At 45.5% G+C, this 25,118-nt stretch overlaps 1 protein-coding gene across 1 annotated transcript in view; it reads left to right on the forward strand.

The window, feature by feature from the left end:
- The window catches only part of LOC310792320 (supervillin-like), a gene marked incomplete at its 5' end in the record, with an annotated part of 71,159 nt that overhangs the window by 19,373 nt on the left and 26,668 nt on the right, over positions 1–25,118 (forward strand). The window contains 12 exons of the mRNA XM_083654042.1: positions 75–787; positions 841–1,321; positions 2,389–2,559; positions 2,808–2,854; positions 4,259–4,320; positions 4,640–4,770; positions 9,045–9,363; positions 12,113–12,812; positions 15,873–16,422; positions 18,858–18,990; positions 22,617–22,673; positions 23,856–23,933. Coding sequence (XP_083510168.1) covers positions 75–787; positions 841–1,321; positions 2,389–2,559; positions 2,808–2,854; positions 4,259–4,320; positions 4,640–4,770; positions 9,045–9,363; positions 12,113–12,812; positions 15,873–16,422; positions 18,858–18,990; positions 22,617–22,673; positions 23,856–23,933 — 3,442 coding nt within the window. The remainder of the gene's footprint in view (positions 1–74; positions 788–840; positions 1,322–2,388; positions 2,560–2,807; positions 2,855–4,258; positions 4,321–4,639; positions 4,771–9,044; positions 9,364–12,112; positions 12,813–15,872; positions 16,423–18,857; positions 18,991–22,616; positions 22,674–23,855; positions 23,934–25,118) is intronic.

Raw genomic sequence — 25,118 nt, forward strand, 5'->3', positions numbered from 1 at the left:
ACATGCAACACCAAGACCCCCCAAGGCAACAACAGTATGAGCCCCAAAAGAGACTGTATGGTGCCCAAATTCAGCAGCAAGAGCCCCAAAGACAACAAGAGCCCCAAAGACAACAAGAGCTCCAAAGACAACAAGAGCCCCAAAGACAACAAGAGTCTCAAAGACAACAAGAGATCCAAAGACAACAAGAGTCTCAACGACAACAAGAGTCTCAACGACAACAAGAGCCCCAAAGACAACAAGAGCTCCAAAGACAACAAGAGTCTCAACGACAACAAGAGCTCCAAAGACAACAAGAGTCTCAACGACAACAAGAGCTCCAAAGACAACAAGAGTCTCAAAGACAACAAGAGTCTCAACGACAACAAGAGCTCCAAAGACAACAAGAGTCTCAAAGACAACAAGAGTCTCAAAGACAACAAGAGTCTGAAAGACAAGAGTCTCAAAGACAACAAGAGCTCCAAAGACAACAAGAGTCTCAAAGACAACAAGAGTCTCAAAGACAACAAGAGTCTCAACGACAACAAGAGTCTCAAAGACAACAAGAGTCTCAAAGACAACAAGAGTCTCAAAGACAACAAGAGTCTCAACGACAACAAGAGTCTCAAAGACAACAAGAGTCTCAAAGACAACAAGAGTCTCAAAGACAGCAGGTGTATGAGATCCAAAGACAGCAAGAGTCTCAAAGACAGCAGGGGTATGAGATCCAAAGACGAGAGCCTCAACAACTGCAGCAAGACACCCAGTGGAAACAAGAGTCCCAAATTCAGCAGCAAGAGCCCCCAAGGCAACATCATTATGATCCCCCAAGACATCAGCAAGAACCCCAAAGACAACAAGAGTCTCAAAGACAACAAGAGTCTCAAAGACAGGAGGTGGCTGAGATCCAAAGACAAGAGCCTCAACAACCGCAGCAAGACACCCAGAGGAAACAACAAGAGCCCCAGCTCCAGCCCGAGTTTGAGGCTCCGAGGCAGGAGCAGCAGCAGGACCCTCCAGGACAGCAGCAGTGTGACTCGGCCGTCTACCTGCAGCAGGGCTCCTCTCTCCTCCACGCCCGGCACAGGAGCACGGAGCCGAGCGGAGGCCTCAAACCCAAGATTCGGATTCGCTCCATGTCAGATATAGGAGTGAGCCAGCGCTCTGCTGTGTACCGGAGCATCGAGAGGGCGGCGGCCGGCAGAGAGCAAACGTCGGCGGGGCACCACGGCAGAGATGGAGGGGTGGCGGCTAACGGGGAGGCGGGCGCCCTGGACACCAGGGTGTCGGTAGCACAACTACGACACTCCTACTTGGAGAATGCCAACCGGAAGCCTGAGTTGTAGGTCCACTGGCATGGGCGTTGTCTTGCATCGCTGACTGCTGTCTAACCTTGTAGGTGTGTGCTGTCGCCATGAATAATAATAAAAGCAACGCAAAACATAAAGCTAACAGAATGTCATTCTGTGGCATGAACAGTGTCAAAGATCATCTAAATTGTATGGCTATGATGTCTACCCTGACATTATTTGTATTGTGGCATTTGCAGTTTGTTTATTTACCTTAACTTGCTTGTGCAAGTAAGAATTAATTCTTGTCGTGCAATTTAATTTTTGGCAGTTGATTGCTGCTGCATGTTGTGAGTTGCTGATTGCTATTCACAGTTGGGTTGCTGTGCACTTGGGTTGTGCTCAGCTTGTGTGGCAAGATCAATGTGTGAGCGATCTACCCTTTTAACCTGAATGCAGTTGCCACAAAACTCATCCACTAAAACCCATATCAAAACAGGGTTCCTATGCAGGTCTGGAAAGTCTGGAAAAGTATTAACAATGAATTTGATCATTTCCAGGTCTTTAATTGTTTGGGAATTTGTAGAAAAAAAACTCTGGAAAGCTCTGGACAATGTTACAATAATTATTATACGTAGCTTTCATGTTGTTGTAAAATCTATGGTTTTTGTTGAAGAATAATGTTCAGATAGAGGGATGCTCTTATTACCCAGCTGGTGTCAGCATGCATTATATGAAATACTGACCACAATCAAATCCAGTTAAGAACATACAGTCTGGGAAAATATGGAATTTTAAAATGCAAACTGTGTAGGAACCCTGCCAATAATCTCACATATTCTGATATTTGTCGCTGTGAAGAACAATCTTCATCTATACAATGCTGTGACCTAGTTAGCAGGCGCAAGACGTCTGTCTACCTTATCTACTTAAATCATATTGAACACCAGACAAAATCTTCAAAACAAATCAAAGTCTCGAAAAAGTATGATTTTCTTTTAATTGAACATGTGTAGGAAGCCTGTCAAAATCAGCCATCACTAATAGTTCTCTCACTACTTGTATTCTCCCTTTGTGTTGTCTTTGTCAATCTTTCCAAATCAAAACGCCACTCCTAAAGGGAGGTTACTAAAGTAGATTCATCAGCATTGGAGGTAGACCCGGCTAGCGGCGGCGAGCGGGACAGGGGGGCACGGAGGCCTCGACGCTACATCACGCCAGGAGACAGTCGCATGTCGGAGAGATTTAGGACCCAGCCCATCACCTCTGCAGAGCGCCTGGAGTCAGATAGGTACAGGAGGGCCTCCCTGGAGAGGTCCATAACAACTCAAACCTTTTTCTTCAAAATAAGTCATTTTACACAAGGACAATAATGTTCACAATGTAAGAGATGTTCATTTTGGAGACCCTCATGAAGGGTGGCACATGGTTGTTGCTGGGTCTGGAATACAGTTCATGATTATATTCTGCGGGTTCCTCTTGCACTGAAAAATACAGCTCTAAAATGCTGTGGCTGATATCGATGTGTCTCTTCTACAGGTCCCGTCTGAGTCCAACACAGCTTCAGGACGTTGAAGGCAAGTACTGTAGTCTGCTCTTCACCCATATGTCTATTGTACAGTATAGGCACAGTTGAGTACACTAATGATGTCATAGACATTGTGACATCATCAGCCCTCCAGTTAGTCACAATTTGGCGGGCGGTGTTATAGAGAGCCCCAGAAACGAGTCCGGAAATCATCAATGCTAACCACTCCTGGTTCTTCACTGTTTTCGCCTATGGGATTTTTGAATGGGTTTTTGGCACCATGCTTCTAATAAGATCTCTGGGCAACGCAAGTTTAATCAAACACGAACAAGTGTTTAGTAATATCATCTTCACACGACGACCACTTTTATGAGTTTTGAAGCTTTTACGTGCCGTTAAAAGGGCGGCTAGCTAGCAAACGGCTAAATGAGACTACACTGTTGAGTCGACGGGGATTATACGTCAATAACGTCATCACTTAGGACGAACACGGAAATTATCTTTCCCTCACCTGGTTCAGCCCGTTCAGCCCGGGGTAATCAGTGCACAGCAGCGCACACATCAACAACAGTCCAGGTTGAGTGCTGACGTGACGTGGAAGCAAGCCTATGCAACACTGTGTGTAGTTCTGGATTAGCTTAGCTCGAGCTTTTTACTTCTAGGGCTCGCATTTACGCTACAAAACTCATGAAAGTGGTCCTCATGTGTGAAGATTATCTGACTGAACTCTGGTTCGTGTTTGATTAATCTTGCGTTGCCCAGAGACCTTATTTGAAGCATCGCGGCAAAAACCCATTCAAAAATCCCATAGACAGAAACAGTGAAGAACCAGGAAGTCCGGGACTTCCGCGTTCCGACTACAAAAATACGTCATCCCTGGGGCTCGCTATATGTCACGATTTGCGATGTATGTTAGTCACGTTTTCATTGTGACATCATCAGTGACATCATCAGTGATGGCTTCATGATTTTGGTCACATTTTCATTGTTACATCATCAGTGGTGTCATAAATATTGTGACATCATCAGTGATGTCATAACTCCTGCTGAGAGAAAACAAACTTCAAGAGTCAGAAATCTGCAGACACAATTGGCCGTGTCTGCGGGTTTGGAGCCGGTGGGGTATGGGAGACGGTAATGCAACATAAAGGATGCCAACTGCCGTAAAACACCACAGAAGAAGAAGAGCCAGAAAACCTGCTGAGGCCAGGCAGCAAGACCAGGCAGATCAATCTCAAATGAGCCAAAGTTCAGTTTCTGACTAAACTTTGTGAGATTGCTAGTATACTGTTTCAAATTGCAAAATGTTTCTTTCAGTTGCTAACCATTTAACATCCCAGAACCACGGTGTGTATAGACTCCTTTAGCCTTCTAACTGTATCCTATCGTAGTGCCTTTTTTCCAGTCTTTCAGGTTCTGTTGATGCACTGTAGCACAACATCATTCTTCTCTTTTCCGGTAGATGAAGAAAAACTTGACGACAGGGCCAAGATGAGTGTGGCAGCCAAGAGGTCTCTCTTTAGGGTACGGTCCCTACTTTACGTTCATTTGAATCATTATGCTAAATAATGTTTCAATCTCATCATCTCAAAGCTGTAAGATGGATGTGTGTGCACATTCATAATCATCCCATCAACATTGGAGGTTGTGTAAGTTGACGTTCTGTAACAAAACCACCTTCCAAACGAGTTACAAAGTAATTGGCTGTTCAGCAAATTAAAAGTGATGTTTTTATTTGGTCGTGCATATATCTATTTGTTCTGGGATTTGATTTGATCTCATCTGCGTCTCTATGCATTGTGCTAAACTGAACAGAAAAATAAAAGGTATGTTTTACTGGCAGGAGCTGGAGAGGACATCAGACGTTCCCAAGCCTCGCTCTCGTAACGCGGCAGTGGAAAGGCGTCTGAGGAGGGTCCAGGAGCGCTCCCACACACAGCCGGTCACCAACAAGGAAGTGGTCGTTGCTGAAAAGTAGGTCTTAGACTAAATCTGTCACTTCTTGGTTTTGTTATAGGCTTAGGTTACATCATACATGACAGTTGCAAGTTGCAGACAACACTGCTATTGCTTCTTTCTTTCTTTCTTTCTCTTTTTCTTTCTTTCTTCTTTTCTAGTCTTCTCTCTTCTCTCATCTTTCCTACCCTCCTCTCTTCTCCTCTCTCCTCTTCTCCCCTTCTCTCGTTTCTTCTCATCTCCTCTCTCCTGCTTCTCCTCTACCACTCTTCTTTCTCACCGACTGTATTTTCCACTGCCTTGTGTCACCGGTCTTTTTCCCCCCATCTATCTATACTTCCTTTCCTCCACTCCAAAGTGACCCTGTTATGTCATCACAACCTGTGGCCGTTCACACCATGGCCGCTCGCGTCCCCAGCCCCACTGTAGTCAGCACCACTGTGAATAGCTTCAGGTACACATGTCCAGCTGGCCTGGTGTGTGCTTGCTTTTGTGTGTGTATAATGTCTGTATGTGTGTTTACTTACTTGTTCTATACTTTGACATCTAGAATATCGCTGCTGTGTGAAAACTCTTAAGTTGAAGGATTTCATGTAGACGGGCCAGACATTTTCAGTAGCCAAAAACCTTTCCAATAACACACTATTATCTCTCTACCAATATGAGCGTGTGTATTTTGTGCGAGTGTGCGTGCGCGCGCGTCCGTGCTGCGTGTGTGTGTGTACCTTTGTCAAAAACATTACCTTTGTCAAAAATGTTGCTGAATTTGGAGCTGAGTTATGTCCGCTTCCCAGCGAGCTAGCCTAACATAGCTGGTACCTACGTATTCATCTGTTTGTCTAGTTTCGTTAATATGTCGCTCATACCAGAAGCGCCGCTCTAGCTTAAAAACGGAGCTCCTGAGAGCTCATCAAACACAGACTGCACCGTGCCATAGGAAATAATGACTGCCACACGGCCATGCTCACTGGCCCAGATGTGGCCCGCGGGCCGCCAACTGAGTAGGCCTGTTTTTTTTTGTTTTTTTTTTAAACCTCTTGGCTTATGAAATCCTTTTAACTCATGTAAACATGTATGTAAACACCGAACACGCACAAAGAACGAGGAGACTCTCTTCTATCATCTGCAAAAAAAAGTTTATTGATCCCATTTTCCGTTCTTTAGTTATGAGCCGGAGAAGATAGCTTGATTTAACCAAAAACAGCCATTTTTTTCTAGAAGCTGAGATAATGAGCCTTTTGTGAAATTAAACATTTCAAGCACATCACTGACTCTGAAGCTAATATTTTCTAATGTAGTCACACCTCAAAAATAATTTCCTTCAATAAAACAGTGAAGGCCAGGGAATTTTGTTTGTCAGAATAATATTTTTTAGCTGCAACCAGCAGCGCTGGCCCCTGCGTGCGCTGCTGGTTGCAGCTTCTTGCTGGTCTTGATTTGCTGCTGGTGGGCATCGGATATTCTGGCTTGCGTTTGCCAATCCTGTCCTGCTGTCTGGGTCTGTCTGGGTGTTGTGTGCTGCTCTGCGTGCCCCCCCCCCCCCCGCCTCAATTGCAAACCCCTCGTAGTGGGAGTGTCTCTGGTGGCTTTCTGCTGCTGTGCACAGTGAAGGGTGCGGCCGGTGCGCTACATCCAGCTTTTTTACAGCGTTCCGCGTGTGTTTGTCACCGGCTCCCATGCTTCCAGTTGAGAATAATAACAACTCCATGGCTGATCATGCGGATGGGCTGTCGCAACGGACACGGAGGAGCTCAATTGTGGCAGCAGATTGGCTGCTGCAGGCACAGCTAACGTTATGCTTCATGCATATCGATGCATACGGATGCAATGCGATTTCCGTTTCCCCAACGACTTCTTTGTTTTTTCCTCGCCTTTCTGTAATCTGGAGAGCACTGTCGCCACCTAATGGGTCCCTAAAATAGCTTTTACACATTCAACAGCCACCATACTTTCACAGGAGATGGATCTGGCTTTGATGCACGTCCCACCGTCAAAAAACGCAATTGACGAACATACTCGTCCTTGGCACTCTACGTTACTAAACCAATTGACGAACATACTCGTCCATGGCACTCAATGAGTTAAAACCTGGTGGATAATGTCAAAAACGCATTGTCATCAATCTGAAAAGAATATGTCGTCCCTGCCTCGATATCTGTACACCATGAGGACCACAACGAAAATGATGCTACAGTGGAATCCGCTTATAGTGATCACAGTTATAGTGATCAACCGCTTGTATAGATCAAAAAGCTTGGTCCAGAATCATTCCTATACACATGCTGTTTAAATAGTTCGCTTATAGTGATCGATACTCCACTTACAGTCATCATTTTGGGCCTTGTCACAACTGAGAACAATAGATTTTTTTTAAACTACAGTAATTTTATTTTTGTTTTTTACTTACAAACTGCCAAAAATGAGCCAACAAGATACAGCAATGATACTTGGTGCATGTCTGTCTGTAGACGGAGAGATCGCAACATCTCTGTCTGTCTGTGGAGACATGGCGTGCGTTTGAAACAGCTGGAGGCCTAACTTACTGTATGGATGTTTAAAGTCAATAACATTCAGTAAATGGCTAAGCTGTCCGTTTCATTAATTTATATGTAGTGCATTAATGTAATAAATATACAAATGTCAATTAGATGGTAATCTGCATGTGAAATAAAGAAAAAGGAAAGAAAAAGTTTGCTTATAGTGATCAATGTTACCCGTCCCAAAGTGATCCCTATAAGAGGAGTGCACTGTACCATCATGCTCATTGTGTGTTAAAGTCATTAAATAAATCAACTAATTTGGAACAGACAAATTACAATTGCATTAAATTCGCTCTTATCCCTGTACCAGTAATTCCCTCGACCATTGCATGTGTAGTGTACCAGTTGAATGTTCTATAGAGACCTTTTACTCTCCATCGCCCTCTCCTGGTCGCTGTGCTCCTCTGTTTGCCCAGCTCACCTTACCTTGCTATTTCTGCTGCCTCACATGCTGCTGCTTCCTCAGGAATAGCCGCGTGCACCTTATAGGGGAAGGAAGCCAGTGTTTACACAATAGCTCTTTCAGTGCTTTCCACGCCCGCTTTGCAAGCATTCCCTCTGGCAGCATTTCTTACGGCCGGGGTCACGAAGGTCAGTGAAGAACTGGGTACTGTATCTTATGGAAAGGTCAGAGGTCGAGCCAGTTAAAGCCCTCTGGATGGCTGGCTTCACGTGTCCGCACTTTGTGTACTGACCCGGGTTTAACGTAGCCCGCTGCTGTGAGCTCGCTGGAACCCCTGCAAACAACCAAGTGCATTATATGATTATCTGGCATTTGTACGCTGATCTCCTTATATCTCTGTTGCTGGTGCTGGAAGTGGTGTTGGAGGACCAGTAGGAGCTGCTCTTCCCCTCTGGTCCGAATGGTCTGATGAATAATCTGATCTGATGACTAATCTCCCCAATGCCCTAGGGCAGAGACAGGGACTCTGTCCTGTGAGTGAGCACCGTCCTTTCGGATGAGACGTTAAACCGAGGTCCTGACTCTCTGTGGTCATTAAAAATCCCATCGGCACTCTTTGCAAGAGTAGGGGTGTAACCCCGGTGCCCTAGCTAACTTCCCACACAGGCCTTCCTTCAATCATGGCCACCTAATCATCCCTCATTACTTAATTGGTACATTCAGTCCTCAACTCTCCACCGTGATAGGCTGATGTGTGGTGAGCGTTCTGGCGCAAACTGGCTGCCGTGCATCACCCAGGTGGGTGCTACACATCGGTGGCGGATGAGTTGAGTTCCCTCCCCCTCCCTCTTCTGATATGTGAAGCGCTTTGAGTGTCTTGAAAGGCGCTATATAAATCCAATCAATTATTACTACAAAACGTCTTGCTACTATTGGCGACAGGCTTTATGAAGCGGATACACACACATTTAAATATTCTACTTCTTCATCACGCTCCTCACTGCAATGTGTGTGCTCACTTCGTCACGAAAGTAGGAGCGCTTGTTTTGTTGTAGCTGATGTTCCGAATGAAAATGTGGCAGAATCGATGTCTTTTAGAAATGAGATCGGCGCTAGGTATGAATCGAGATTGCGATTTTATTTTGATTAATCGTGTAGCCCTACTACTTCTATAGTGTCCTGTTTAAACTCAGATGCAACCTCAAATGCCTCTGTCTCTTAATGCAGTGATGATATAATATTTGGATGATGCATGTTTTGATGGTTATAAATGTCTCTTGTTCTCCAATCTAGTCAGTTTAGCCTGTCACTCTATTCATGGCACCCTGCTCCCCCTTCCCCTTCTCCAGCCTCCAGCCTCCCTCCCAGCCAGGCTCAGGGGTCCAGGAGCAGGAGACCCAGGAGCTGCCGGAGCTCCCGGAGATCCAGGAGACCCAGAAACCAGCTCCGGCACCCGACACCGGGCTGAAGGGAGACGGCCATGAGCTGTTTCCAGACGAGCCTGACCTGTCCACCCTCACCCTGGCTGAGAAGATGGCCCTGTTCAACCGCCTGTCCCATCCCACTGGCAAGCCCGCCGAGGGGGCCACGCCCCGGGGGGACACCCGCCAGCGCAGGGCCAACGCCCGCTTCCAGACCCAACCCATCACCCAGGGAGAGGTGGAGCAGGTACACCATTTTTTATACCCATTTATTTATTTTTCTTTAAAGGAAATAACAGTAACGAAGGGGGGGAGGGAGGCAACAATCAGAATATTCTAAATGTATAATAACCTTTCTTTATAGGGTATTTATCAAAACAGCATTCCATTGAGATAAATCAAATCTGTAATAAAGATACATGCATAATGTCTCTCCACAAAATAAGAAAGGATGATAATAAAACAAAACAGAGGGAACAGAATGAAAGGAACAGTGATGAGCAGTTAAACCCTGGCCAGATGTCAGAGGTGCAGGTAACATTGCAAAATAGTGAGGATAGCATAGCGACAGAAGCGTATTCACCAAGGTGTGAAGGAAGCATATTATATTATAGAAGTGAACTGTCACTAATGTATTTCCACAATGTCAAACTACTACTATGGTTAAACGATTCTCGGATGAACGATGTTGAACAGGCCCCCAGCTCGAGTCGAGTCACTTCCAGGTCACTTACATTTATCTCAGCGAGGCTGAAGCAGCGCACCAGTTTCTCTGGTGCTCGGAGGATAAATAACATGGTTATGAAAACCTAGATGCACACAGGGGTCAACGGGTTCATTCCCCTCCTGCTTTTTTAACACAGTAGCCTCTAGATGTCACACATGACCACAACCCATATAAGGGGCTGGCTGGGGCAGACTAGAGGCAGACATTCTTTATCCAGGGAATGTTAGGGTTAGGGGCAGACATAATTGGGAAACTTTCTGGGTAACTGATTTGCAACAGTCTGCATCAGCGCTTTAGTCATGCCGGAGTATTTTGTTTCGACGAATAGATTTTTGACATTTGATGTTGCTTGTTGGTGGAGTATTGCTCATCTGCATTGCCAGAAAGATTGGTTGGTGTGTCACCACCTTACACAGAGATAATGTCCTGTGTATTTCCATCCCATAATTCCATAATGGTGCTCTTATTTCACCTGTTATAACCATTATTTACTGCATAAACAGCATTTTTGGATTATCCTAGTTTCATTCACTGTAACGATTCCAGGACAGATAATGTATGTTTCTGATAGAATGTCCCGTGTAGAATAAGATGAGTACATAAGAAGAACTGATATTCCTTGAACAACTGTATAAACACAGTGAAAATCAGATATGTGATTACAAGAAGAAACAGAGTTTCAGATGCCATAATAGATTGACTTCACCCCCACCTCAGTAGTGAGTTACGGTTAATCACTGGTGTCCACACAGGAAGCTGAGCCAATGGTTACCTCTCCGGTGTCTAACAGCGACTTACAGGCCAATCAGGGAGAACATGTAAGAGCCCCTGCTGCCTGACAGAGCTTCTGATTGGTTGCATTTGAGCCAGAAGCTTCCTGGCTAGTGACCAGTGATGTCTTGATGGCAGCTGCTGCTTGTTGTAGCTTTTAATGTGAATGCTTAATGATGCTCATTAAAGGATCCATTCACCCAAAAATGCAAATTCAGTCATTATCTACTCAGCCCCATAAAAAACCCTAAAAAACTTCACCTGTCTTTCCACCCGCATGCGGGTGAGTAGATAATGAGTGACTGAATTTGCATTTTTGGGTGAACTTATCCTTTAATGCAATGTAGCCTGTGCTTTTAAGGTTTACGATAGCAATGTAACACAACAGATTCTGTTGCATTAAAGTGTTACATTTATGCTTTGTCATGTGGTGTTAGCTTCAGTGTTAGGGACAGATTTGTACTGCCTTGTTTCCTCATTGCTGGAACGGAAATGCTTGTGCATAGCATAGCATAACAAGCATGATGTTTCAGCACAATGTGGCGTATGCTGCTCTTTTGCTCCGGTACAAAAAGCGCTTACCTTGAGAATAAATATGAGGGTGAATCTGGCCTTGATATTGACTGTGTGCATAATGAATGTGAGAGAGTCAATACAGGACCTGAAGATTCTTTCAGATGGCTGCATATTTCAATCTCTATGGTTTTCTAAAGTTGGACCAAACTACATTTCAGAAAGTCATGTTTTAGTTCAGAGTTTAATAGTTTTATCGATAACTTTGATAAAGCATCCTGTACGTGACCTGTTTCCCTTGGTGAATATCAGCCCTGTGAATTTCCCATTTTCACTCATTTGCTCATTAACAATCTGGCAATCCAGAGTCGTATCAGTCTGACGAGTAGAAAGACTCTGTGGGACAGACGGCCGATATTCTGTGGTTTCCTGTTTTGAGTGGACATCCTTGGCAAGACTTCCGCTTCCGTGCGCCGTGCTCATTGTTTACAGTGTGGTTGACGCGAGAATGGAGTTGGAGTTGATCGATTGGTACTTTTTGTAGTTTTGTGTTTTAGGTCCAGACGACATTTCAGCTAATATCTATAAACACATAACTGCATACGAGATGTCGCCGGACTGTAAACAACAACGGAAGCTGAAGTCTTGGCACGGATGTCCGCTCTACACCGAGAGCGCTGAAATATCAGCTGTCTATCCCAGAGTCTTATTAATCGTCAGATTGATAGACTCTGGGTGCCCAGATTGGCTCCTTAAGCATCTGAATATCTACTGTATCCATTCTTTCCTATCCTCTTCCCTCTCAAAATGCATGCATCCATCCATCCATCCATCCCTTCATCACCACTCATCTACCATCCCTCCATTCCTCTGTTCATCCATCCATAACTTTCTCCGTCTCAATCCCATCTCTTTCCATCCTTCCTCCCTATCCCTCGTCTCATCTCCATCCTAACTTCTGACATGTTCTCTGCTGTTGCTGCAGCTGCAGAACGGAGGCGGGGTCAAACTGGAGCCCCTGTCAGCCTCCCTGGTCCGCTCCGTGGCCGCCGTCACCTCCCAGGCCTCAGTCGCCACGGTAACCACGACGACAGGCGGCGGTGGCAATGTTGACGGCGACGGTCTCCGCCCAGGGAAGTCCACCGCTGTCCCCTACAGCCCCGCCCAACAACAGCCCCCTGCCTCCAGCAGCACTGCCGCCAGCCACCAGGAGAGGGCGCTGAGGTACTTCTCCATGACCCAGAGCGGGGACCCCAGCCCCCCTGAGCCCGAGCTCACCTCCTCCCCTCCCCTCTCCGAGAGCCGGGAGAGAGGGGTGGCTCCCGCCGGCTCCTCCGCTGCTCGCAGGCAGGAGGGGGAGGAGGAGGAGGAGGAGGAGGGGGTGAGGGCGAGACAGCGGGGAGGAGCCAGAGAGGAGAGCCAAGGCAAGGGGAAGCCGCACTCGCCCGACAGGGACAGGGAGAGGGACAGGCAGCTGTACCAGCCCCAGCCTGCTGTCGACCCCCCTCTGCCCAGCCGGAGAGCCCCAGAAGGAGACTCCCAGGAGAGGAGGGAGAAAGGAGGAGGAGGAGGAGGAGGAGGAGGAGGAGGCCACCTGAGAGAGGCTGCAGCAGCTCACAGCTCCTCCACACAGGAGCTGCAGCACGCCGAGAGGAGCAGCGGCCGGAGCCGGGCACTCGCCTCAGGTAGGAGGCTTCTCTGACTCAAGCAGGAAGGAGACGGAGAGAGAAGGAGCGGAGGGGGGGAGAGAGACAGAGGGATGGAGAGATGAGGGGAGACAGACAGAGAGAAATAGGAGAGGTGGAAAAAAGGAGAGCGAGAGTGACAGAGTGACATAGAGGAAGCAGTGTCTTGGAAGAGGAGCTGGATCTCATTATCCTTATTGTCTTATGCAGCGTGCTTCCGCGCATGGTTGCGTTCTGCCGGCTGCACACACACACACACTCGGCTCAGCTGGGGGTATTTGATTTGCTTAATACAGGGAGAGAGAGAGAGAGAGAGAGAGAGAGAGAGAGAGACAGACAGACAAGGAGAGAGAGAGAGAGAGAGAGATGTCTGGGGCTGCATCTAATTACCATATTTTTCCATGCATTTGCCTCGTGGCTCCCTTTGTCTGCAAAGAGGAAGCTCTTTCTGTGACATGCACTTTGTCAGCTAACAGACGCCACCGATTTTGATATGGACCCGTGTGTCTGCACTCATGCACTCTACTGTCACGGCCTATAAAGGGGCTGTGGCCCCCTCGCGCGATGTGTCACGCCTGTGGGTTTGGCGGCACACACACACACACACACACACACACACACACACACACACACAGACACACACACACACACACACACACACACACACACACACACACACACACACACACACACACACACACACACATTGTACTGTAATGGGGCTGACCTGTTTCTATGTGCTAATGCAGAGTGTGTCCAGGGGTGGTCTTTTCCCATGCATGCACACAGACAGCACATAGAGAGAGAGAGAGACAGAGAGAGAGAGAGAGAGAGAGAGAGAGATGATAGAGAGAGGACAGCACTCAGTGAGAGAGTGCATAGAGAGATGATAGAGAGAGGACAGCACTCAGTGAGAGAGTGCATAGAGAGATGATAGAGAGAGGACAGCACTCAGTGAGAGAGTGCATAGAGAGATGATAGAGAGATGACAGCACTCAGTGAGAGAGTGCATAGAGAGATGATAGAGAGATGACAGCACTCAGTGAGAGAGTGCATAGAGAGAGGACAGCACTCAGTGAGAGAGTGCATAGAGAGATGATAGAGAGAGGACAGCACTCAGTGAGAGAGTGCATAGAGAGATGACAGCACTCAGTGAGAGAGTGCATAGAGAGATGATAGAGAGAGGACAGCACTCAGTGAGAGAGTGCATAGAGAGAGGACAGCACTCAGTGAGAGAGTGCATAGAGAGATGATAGAGAGAGGACAGCACTCAGTGAGAGAGTGCATAGAGAGATGATAGAGAGAGGACAGCACTCAGTGAGAGAGTGCATAGAGAGATGATAGAGAGAGGACAGCACTCAGTGAGAGAGTGCATAGAGAGATGATAGAGAGATGACAGCACTCAGTGAGAGAGTGCATAGAGAGATGATAGAGAGAGGACAGCACTCAGTGAGAGAGTGCATAGAGAGATGATAGAGAGAGGACAGCACTCAGTGAGAGAGTGCATAGAGAGATGATAGAGAGATGACAGCACTCAGTGAGAGAGTGCATAGAGAGATGATAGAGAGAAGACAGCACTCAGTGAGAGAGTGCATAGAGAGATGATAGAGAGATGACAGCACTCAGTGAGAGAGTGCATAGAGAGATGATAGAGAGAGGACAGCACTCAGTGAGAGAGTGCATAGAGAGATGATAGAGAGAAGACAGCACTCAGTGAGCGAGTGCATAGAGAGATGATAAAGAGATGACAGCACTCAGTGAGAGAGTGCATAGAGAGATGATAGAGAGAAGACAGCACTCAGTGAGAGAGTGCATAGAGAGATGATAGAGAGAGGACAGCACTCAGTGAGAGAGTGCATAGAGAGATGATAGAGAGAGGACAGCACTCAGTGAGAGAGTGCACAACAATCGGCCAGTACTTGCATGAGCGAGGTAGAGGGCAGCGAGGACACAATGGGAGCCTTGTCTGCAGCCTCTACTCTTTTATTTAGTCCTGCATGGAGAGACCTTATAGACACACACACACACACACACACACACACACACGCGCGCGCGCGCGCGCACACGCGCACACACACACACACACACACACACACACACACACACAAACACACACAACACTGGGCATGCAGGCTTTGCAAATATGATTCAAACCAGATTGCTTCTCTGCAAAATCCTGTGCCTCTGTGTGCACACACATGTATTTGAGGGATGAGCACTGATTACACAGGGGATTTACTGTGCAGTCTTATATGTGCTCTGATATTACAGTACACTCATAGCCATAAGTGCATTTGTTGTTGGTGTGCATGCTGCTGTGTGCAGTCACCAGTCTGTGTGAAGTTAGAATGTGTGTCTTTGGGGGGCGTCCACCGCGGAGACCCGGGTTCAATTCCCGGCAGCGCTACTTCCGGCTTTGTTAGACGTTCCAACAGACACAATTGGCCGTGTCTGCGGGTGGGAAGCCGGTGCGCTATGAGTCCTGGTCGCTGCACTAGTGCCTCCTCTCCTCGGCCGGGGCGCCTGTTCGGGGGGGAGGGGAACTGGGGGGGGGGGGGGGGGGGGTGGAGGGGGATAGTGTGATCCTCCAATACGCCTCGCTGTCAGGTGAAAAGAAGCGCGTGGTGACTGGCAAATGTACCGGAGGAAGCGTGTGCGTTACTGTAGCCTACAACTCTCCCCAGATGGGCAGAGGGGGTGGAGCAATGACTGGGACAGCAGGGGGAGTTGACCAAGTACAATTGGGGAGAAAATGGGGGAAATCCGGAGGGAAGGGGGAGGGGGACATGGGACATCTGTGGTTATATTGAGTTCTGTTGCACTTCATGATGAAATATAAACTTGATCCATTGCACTAGAGAGCAAGATTTAGATTAAGACATTAACACACATACACATGGTTCTATACATGAAAAAGCACTGAAAAGGGTAAGCTGACATATATCTACAATATCTTTATCCAATAAGTTATTCTTAATTTACCAACCCATGGCAGATTAACCAAAAGGTCAATTTCAGACACTGTTTAAATGTATGTGTATATGTATGCTGTTCTTTCAGACTCAGCAGATCATCCTGTGTCACTGAAACCAGTGATAACAACAGTCTCATCCAGGAGTGTGTCTCATGTGTCCAGCACCCAGCAGCAGCAGCAGCAGACTCTCATCCAGCCTCCTCAAACTCTCCCCAAACCTTTCACACAGCACCCATCTCCAATCCAACCCAAAGCCCAGCCCCCACCCACCCACCCCAAACCCGTAACCCAGTCCCCGCAAACCCACCCCAAACCTCAGAGTTTCGTCCAGCCTCTCTCTAAGACTTACCCCCAGACGGCCCCGCAGACTCATCCCAAGCCCCAGGCGCCTCCGCAGACTCTACCCAAGCCCCAGGCGCCTCCCCAGACTCTACCCAAGCCCCAGGCGCCTCCCCAGACTCTACCCAAGCCCCAGTCCTTCCCCCAGTCGCTGGTCAAGTCCCAGTCGCTGCCTCTGGACCACAGCGAGGACTTCAGCCGGCACAGCGTCCACTCTGGCGATCTGCTGTCCCCCACAGATTCCGGGGAGCCACTGTCTGACAGCATGTCCGCCAAACAGATGTCCATCAAAGAGAGGTGAGTGGTGGCCGAAGGTGTGAAAGTGTTTGTTTGTATTTGTCTTATTCTGATGGATAACTGGACACGCGTAGACGATGTAGCATTGAGATGTTTCCAGCACCCACAATGGAGTTTGATAGCAGAAGAGCGATCTAAAACATCATCAGGTTCTGGTGTCAGTCCCTCACAATCAAAGAGCGAGGGCTTCTTTCTAGAGCCGCCATTTTGCACCAAGGGACGTTCAACAATTCTACAGATAAATCGATCATAGAAGAAGAGACACCAATTTCTCCACTGACAGTAGCCTCAATAGAGTGCCAAAGTCATGCTCTCTTCCGGGTTTGGCATACACACCAAGGGATTTTCTACCATTCATTTTTCCATAAATACTTTGTAAAATGGTTATGAAATTAATTTTACTTGGTCAAACCAAGCAATTCAGCTTAAATAAATAAATAAATCTTTTTGGTCCAAGTGAAATATTGCATGCAATCAGGAGAGAACCTGATTCTAAATATAGCTGAATCGCTTGGTTTGACCAAGTAAAACTATATAAGCATTTTACGAAATGTCTATGGAAAAATGAAATCCCTTGGTGCGTATGCCGAACCCGGAAGAGGGCGTCACTTTGGGACTCTATAGACCAGAACGCAATGTAGCCATGAGTCAAGAAAGCTATCGATATAACTATACTCTCCACTTACATTACCAGCAGCTAAATGTAGCGAGTCTACAGGTACGTCCTCTGGGATGTTGAAAGTCATTATTGGAAATGTAGGAAATCACTACAGTAACTGAAGTCGAAGTAGACACTGCAGGTAGAAGGAAAGTGAGTACAGCAAAAAAAAAGAAAATTAAAACCTAATCACCAAATAACTTCTTTGCATTGAACATCACAGATTGATGTTATAACAGCTAAGAGTTGATCCATTGTTCCTTTCATCCTCGCCTGGCAAAGTTGTGGACACAAGTCAACCTTGATTTCAGTCATAAAGCAGGAATCCAATCAGAACATGGCACTTTAAAAGATGAGGGGGGGGGGGGATGTTCCAAAAGATTATTTGGTGGGTAAAAATCCGACACCTCGTCACTGTAGGAAGTGTTTGACAGATCCAGGCGAGCAGAGAGCCAGGCTCTGAAGCACGGCGTGTCCTGCTTTGTTGTATATAGGTTTGTTCCACCCATTTACCTTTCTGGAGGTGATTTATTTTTAGCCACATTGTGTTCCTCCTGCCGGCTTGCAGAGCGCCGTGTGGACGGGAGGACTCCTGTGAGATTTAGCAGGTTCCTCCTGATGCCCTCATTTCTGCCCTGTCCACCCCCCAGCAGCAGAGACGATGACATACTTTCCCTGCGTCGCCAAGTCGTCCATTATCAAACGTCTCTTTCCTCAGTCCACTTTTCTGCCTGCAGAACGTCAATCTCTCACCCGTTTCTTCAACCTTGATGGATGTCTGCTCGAATAGCCTCAGTGAAAATGATGGAAGCCATGATGATGTAATGCAAATATATTTTTAACAGTCAACACAGTTTTTGTTCACTTCTATAAAATGTTCATTATAGATCACGCCAAGGGTCATTGAACTTAGAATAGCACGTCATACATATTTTTTTCTTTAGTTTGGCGTAGGGCTGCAACTAACGATTATTTTCATAATTGATTAAAAAGAAAAAAATCGAAACAATTAAATGATTATAAAAATGTTTGGCGATATATTTTCTGTCAATTGACGAATCATCTAATCGAATAATCGTCGCAGCTCTAGTTTGGCGACACCTTTGGTGATAAGCAGTCATACCTTGCAAAACTGTAGCAGTTTTGCAGTCAATGTCGGCACTGATCCAATATAATACACTAATAAAGACGTATATATATGTATAGTCGACTGCAGCTAATAAACGACAGTGAAAGCTACCAGTTCACAAAAAAGGGCCACATATGATCTGCATTGTTCCTTATCATCGTTTTTTCATATTGGAGTGTTTCTCATTTTTTGGAAGACAATAACGATCTCTAGTTTTGGCTCTGAGACGCAATTACCTCCTGTCAATCAAATAGTGTGGGCAGGACTGTGATGTCTATTTAATTGGAATTTCTGTTGATGCGGTTTGAGCTCATGTAGGTGGCGCTCTTTTCTTTGTCTGTACATGAACTGGCTAATAATCATTATTGTATGTAAATCAGCAATGGAGATTTGCTTGGACATTTATTTACCGTATATGAAAAACCTGTGGATTGTTCCATTGAAGGGAATGTGCAGAATTCATAGAAGCCTGTATTACTGAACGTCTGACATTCAAGGTTTTCACACCAGAGTTCTGAGAAGTTCTGTCAGAATTTCTTAGCGGTGCCAGTGCAGTTCCAACAGTCAAAGCCCAGGTTTGCAGCAGATTACAGGGCAGAACGTCAGCAGTTCACTGGCCAACAGTGTTGACGGTGTTTTGTGTGTCAGACTGGCGCTGCTGAAGAAGAGCGGTGAGGAGGACTGGAGGAACAGGATCAACAAGAAGCAGGAGGTGGTGAAGGTGGCTTCCACCGAGCAGCAGGCTCAGCTGTGGGAGACGGAGCAGACCTACAAGAAGAAGGTGAGTCTCTACACCCGGCAGTGTTACGGATGGAAAACTCACTGATCGTCTTTACCACCGAGATACACGTCGTACACGGGATGTCTGCACAAAGTGTCACAGTATTGTCACTCTTAAAAACATATATTGTCGTTACTAATAGATAATAACCCAGCCGAGCAATTTGTTTGGACAAGATGCATTCTATCTATCTGCTGCTGATATACAATATAACACCAATATATGTATATCACTCCGCTTCTTAGGTGTTCTTATGTAACCTTGATCAGGCTGCGTTCACAGCGTTTTTCTGTGCCCACCAAGTAGCAACAGCGATATGGATACATTTGACCTTATTATGAACAGTAAGATTAAATGGTAACCCTTTATTTACAGGTCCATAACTACACATGAACTATTATGTTCATGTCTAATTACAAATAATTATGTAACTACGTATGTAACTGCATATGAACTATTTGTAATTAGACATGAACACCAATGTAATTATACAGTATTTACAGTAATTACATTGGTGTTCAACAGCGTCTCCCCTCGCAACTGATTTGACTGTTGTCACACGATTCAATCGGCGTTATCAGCGTCTTATCACTCAATTCATATCGGCCAGTAGGGCCCTACCTACCTGTTAGTAGGTGCAGAAGGTCGTTATCAGCCATAGGTTTACATTTCACGTGTAAATCGTATTTTAACGCTTTTTGTTGCTTAATTCTAATCCTAACCCTAAACCATTGTTTTATTTGCCTAAATAAAAAGTTGTTTGATAACAGCCATTCCGACCTACTAGCAGGTTTATCAGCGACAGGAATGGGGCTGATGACGCGCCTACTGAGTCTATGGGTGACAACAATTCCGATCGGGTGCCCCTCGTCTCCACTCCGAGCAGGAATGGTACTGTAACATTTCAGCCTTCCTCTAGTCTGGAGCCGTTACTGAGGTTTCGGGACCGTGGGGGCGTGACCGATGCGGAAGAATCCGGTTATCGGATACACGTGCGCCAGAAAAATCTTCCATGTAGCTAACGTTAGTTAGCTAGAGCCTGATAACACGAGGTGACTAAAAAGCTGCATAATACATAAATGTTTTAAAACAAAACGTTGATGCAATATGGCATCAACAATAACGGCATCAACCATGGCATTCGTGGCGACTAGTTAGCCTACACAACTCGAATGGGCGTTTCAACGGGGGAACGATAAAAATGCGGCACGTATCCGGTTGACATGCTCCGGCGTCGAACGGCAGAAAGAGGAAAGAGGTGTAATTCACAAATGATGGGTGCCAGCCAGGCTCTTCTCCTCGGGGAGAGCCTGGAGACGCGAGGTTACTCTCCCTCTGAGTCCAAATCACTGTAAAACATCTTCCCCCGAGTCGTACAGGCAAAAAATAACCACGGGCCCTCTATCTTTATCTCCCTGCATCGGTTTTGACAGGCCTCGGCTCGCTCATCTTTTCCTAGAATGGCTCCGCTCCTCCACTCGGCTCCTCCACTCCGCCCACACTGAGCCCTGTTGGTTTCCCCCGGGGGAGGTAGCTGCTGGCCCAGGCAGGCTGGCTGTCAGACAGGAACTCTCACATGTCACTATTATTAGAAACCAACCAATCACATTGTGCGCACGACATTACAATCACATGTCACTATTATTAGAAACTAACCAATCAATCACATTGTGTGCACGACGTTACAAACGCAGGTGCGCGACTTTTTTCTGTCGTTAAAGCATCACGTCCGTCAAGCGACAGTTTCAAAAGTGTCGTGTGGCTATAAGCATAAATTGGGCTTCGGTGTAATCCCTGAGGGAACTGTTTTCGTTGGCGGAAATACAAATCAAATAGAAAATACCATTATTACTTGATGAATAGCTTTTAGAACTGTTATATATAACAGTTCTAAAAGCTATATCACACTCGACGTGTTGTACTGTATATCAGCACGGCTGTGATGATCTTTGACCGAATCACAATCGTGCTGATATACAGTACAACAGCACTCCCTTTGTGTGATAGTGCTTAAATAGTGGCGTCACATGCTGTTATTAACTATTTTATTACTATTTACTTATTTTGGGTTGACATAAATGTGCTGACAGCAACACGTTTTTTATGAGATTGTCAATAATGCAAGCTTTCTTGTTTATCTTTATTATGACCAAAATGACCGATGACCCATATTTATAAAGCGGCTTAGAGTTAAAGCTTGATCCAAGATCAGTTTTAAACTCAGCACAACAGTCTATATATACTTTGTCAGAAGTCCACCATCTCCCATTTCACTTAGGCATTTTAGAGGCTATGGGCTAACCAACCATTATCAACCTTATACCATTCACCATTCTCATGTTGAAGTTGATATTGAGGATGAAGAAAGTGTCGCACACTCACTGCTCCATATGCAAAAAAAAATTATGAAATGACGTTTCGGCCTATGGCCTTCTTCAGATTAGATCAGCACCTCCTGAAACTTATTATTGGTGTGCGTTACTATCTTCTTTCAAAGTTGATATTCAACCAATTGAACTGCCAGAAAGTGACATGTGGGTTACCTAATTTTTGTGGTTCCCAGAATAATAACCATATACCGGGTAGGTAGATAGACTTGGAGTTTTCTTGGTTGAGTTGCCTTACCATCATCATCATCATCATCATCATCAACCTTTATTTAAACAGGCAAGTTAATTAAGAACAGATTCTTATTTTCAATAACGGCCTGGTGACCAAAAGTTACCAAAGCAGCCAAAGTAAACGCAGCCACATGCAGGCCCCCTCCTGGGTCTCCATGCCAGCCTCTGTCCCCACTCCTCTAGCTAAGTGCTCCTTTCATGTCCCCTCTAAGCCCATCTGTTGTGTGGACCCTGTGGTCCAGATCAGCAGGATCCAGACCCTGCAGGCTGCAGCCTAGGCAGCATATGGGCCAGTCTCCCTCTGGAATTAGCAGTCTGGGCTATTTGGGAGAACCCCCCCCCTCTTCTACGGGATCTAATCAGATCTGGACACTCTGCAGACTGAGTTTCACTTCAACCTCAAAGGATAATCTTGTTTGAAAGCTGATCAGAATCAGAATAACTTTATTGATCCCCGAGGGGAAATTGAGTAATTTTTTCTGGTGAATATTTGACGGTGTTAGAAGGAAAATGTTATACAGTAAGAACATATGGCGAAATGTCTTTTGTAGACAGATAGACTGAACCTACAGTAGTCGCCAGAGGGTGAACACCTCATACCTTCAAAATGTCCATTTTTCAGGAACCAAGAAAACATTATGATTTTTTTTTTGATGATTTGATAAGACGAAGGGCAGTAGATTTTTCTCAACCCATAGAGGAACATTTAATCCTTCAATTGGAATTAAAACATGAATGAAAATCAACCATGAACAGCTGTTAAAATTGTATTTGTAAGCTCAGAATGATTTCAGAATTTAGGGCCGAATACTAATACTAATGAATAATGAATTAACATTGAATTAACATTTCCCCCTTCTGTAGAAGGGGGAAACTGCCTGCTCAGATGTAGATGGTAATCCTCCAGGCAATCACACCATTAACCCTTTTAGGGTGACTGCCCCAAACCCCCCCCCTCCCTCCCTCCATCTGACCCACTCCTTCCCCTGTGTTTAACCCCATCAGGAGGAAGGGGTGGTCATTCAGGAGTACTCTGCTGTGTCTGTGTCTGAGCAGCTGTGGGTAAGCCGCCCAGCACACCACATACTCAGCCAATCAGCTTTGCGTGGGGACCTGCGCCGTCCAATCACAGCTTTGTGTTGAGTCTGTGCGAGGCTGATTGCTTCTCCTCAGTCTGTGGGTGTTTGGTGTCGGGGCACGGTGCGGTCTGTAACGTTGTTGTAACACTCCTCTTTGATGCAGCGGGATGCTGCTGGGGAACTAACTAACACTAGAACTTTTCTAAGCTTTCCTGCACTTTTGCTGAGTCTGACATAAAAGGGGCAATATGTAATCTATTGACTTTAAGGACTTTTATCGACCTCGATTAGATTTGGCGACCGAGCAGTCGCAACCATATTGACGAGTCTCTGGCACAGCTTATTGTAGCTTGTAATGGGCAGAAATCTAGACCTCACATTTTCACAAAAGAATGAGTAAGACAGCTAATTAGGGCAGGAAACCCAACAGAAACGTTGAGTGAAAAGGTAATATAATCACGACGATGCAGAATACTAGAATAATACTGCTTTGTAATTTGCTTGAAAAAAAACGACGGTTGCTTGTTTGTAGCAGCACCGTTCTCCATCATGAAAATGAAGATGTTATGGTCATTTTGTGCTATGAGACAGTAACAATCTTACTTAAGGCACCTGATCATATGTGTTGCACAGACGCTTGTCACAGCTTGTTGACTTAGGAAGTAGCAGTGGATTTTCTATTACTGTACTAACAGTACAAATGTACATCTTATTTTGGGGATGCATCTGAAATATGCATGGCCATTTAACTCGCAAGCCTTCTCCTTATGATACATTTGAGCATGAAAGGCCTTTTTCTGTTTGAATGTGTACAACGTGTGTTTCCTGATGTATGATATATACTAATGCACTGATAGACATGGAAACTATGTGCATATTTGTCCTGCATTTGGGAAGTTTCAATATTTATTTAGAGAAATGTACAAATTAGTGAATATATTTTACCTACCTTTTTGGACACTACCATGTGGTGTATCAAAACTCATGTCAACTCTGGAAAATTGACCGACTTGGATTCGTTTGACACCCGGCATGTTGCATTCCCAGTTTGTGGCATTGCTGCCCTCCTTTGCATCCCTCTCTCCATTCCTTCGTCTGCATCACTCTTCCTTCCGTTCCCTCGTTTCCCTCCTTCCTCTCATCCGTTCACCTCTACCTCTCCTAGGAGCCTGTCTTCTCTTCCACCTATTCTCCTCCTATCTCCCTTGGCCAAAAGTGTCAGTATGTTGACCATCATAGTCAGGTAAGGACATGCACCTGGCACGCTCCCAACGGGCTGCATGTACTGGACTCTCTCTTCCCCTGCTTGGTTTGGCGCTGTCGCTACACGTGTGGACGGCCCGGTCGGAGTTGTTGTTGTTGAGTAACATTCGAGTACAATTCAGCGTACAGACGCCGCTGCTCTGTTGGATAGTGTAGATTGCATAGTCAGGTAAGGACGTCCACTTGTCACACCTGAAATGCATGTGCTATTTATAGCTGCTTTGTTTGGTGCTGTTGCTACATGAATAATTGGTCCTCAGGGAATTGATGAGTCCCACTCAGTCACTGTGAAGTATGAGGTACAGTTGTGTGTGTGTGTGTGTGTGTGTGTGTGTGTGTGTGTGTGTGTGTGTGTGTGTGTGTGTGTGTGTGTGTGTGTTGGATTGCGAGAGATTATGCAGTGGAGTCTGGAAGTATTTGGACTCCCAATACAACTTTTTAGTTTAGCTCCTTGATCTCATTGTTATTTTTGGATGTAGGTAGGTCCAGAAATGAATTAAATATGGATGAAAATACCTTATACTTAGTCTGCACTTCAACTGTAAACTGTTATTGTGGCATTTCGAGTTAATTAACAGGAATATGGAATGGAAAATACTAACTTTATTTATACAGTGCACTCCTCTTATAGTGATCACTTTGGGAGGGGTCACATTGATCACTATAAGCGGATGGTCATAAAAGAAAATTCCTTTTTCTTTATTTCACATGCAGATTACCATCTAATTGACATTTGTATATTTATTACGTTAATACACTACATATAAAATAATGAAACGGACAGCTTAGCTATTTACTGAATGTTTCAAACACAGCGGTCTCGCACAGACAGACAGAGATGTCGCGATCTCTCATATACAGAGAGACATGCACCAAGTATCATTGCTGTATCTTGTTGGCTCATTTTTGGCAGTTTGTAAGTAAATAATAATAATAAAATTATTGTAGTTTAAAAAAGATCATTGTTCTCAGGTGTGACAAGGCCCAAAATGATCACTGTAAGCGGAGTATCGATCACTATAAGCGAACTATTTAAACAGCATGTGTATAGGAATGATTCGGGACCAAGCTTTTTGATCAATATATGCAGTTGATCACTATAACCGTGATCACTATAAGCGGACTCCACTGTATAACACCTTAAAAAAAAGATGTGCTTTTGACA

The sequence above is a fragment of the Poromitra crassiceps genome (genome assembly GCF_964638095.1).
Source record: "Poromitra crassiceps genome assembly, chromosome: 17".
NCBI lineage: Eukaryota > Metazoa > Chordata > Actinopteri > Beryciformes > Melamphaidae > Poromitra > Poromitra crassiceps.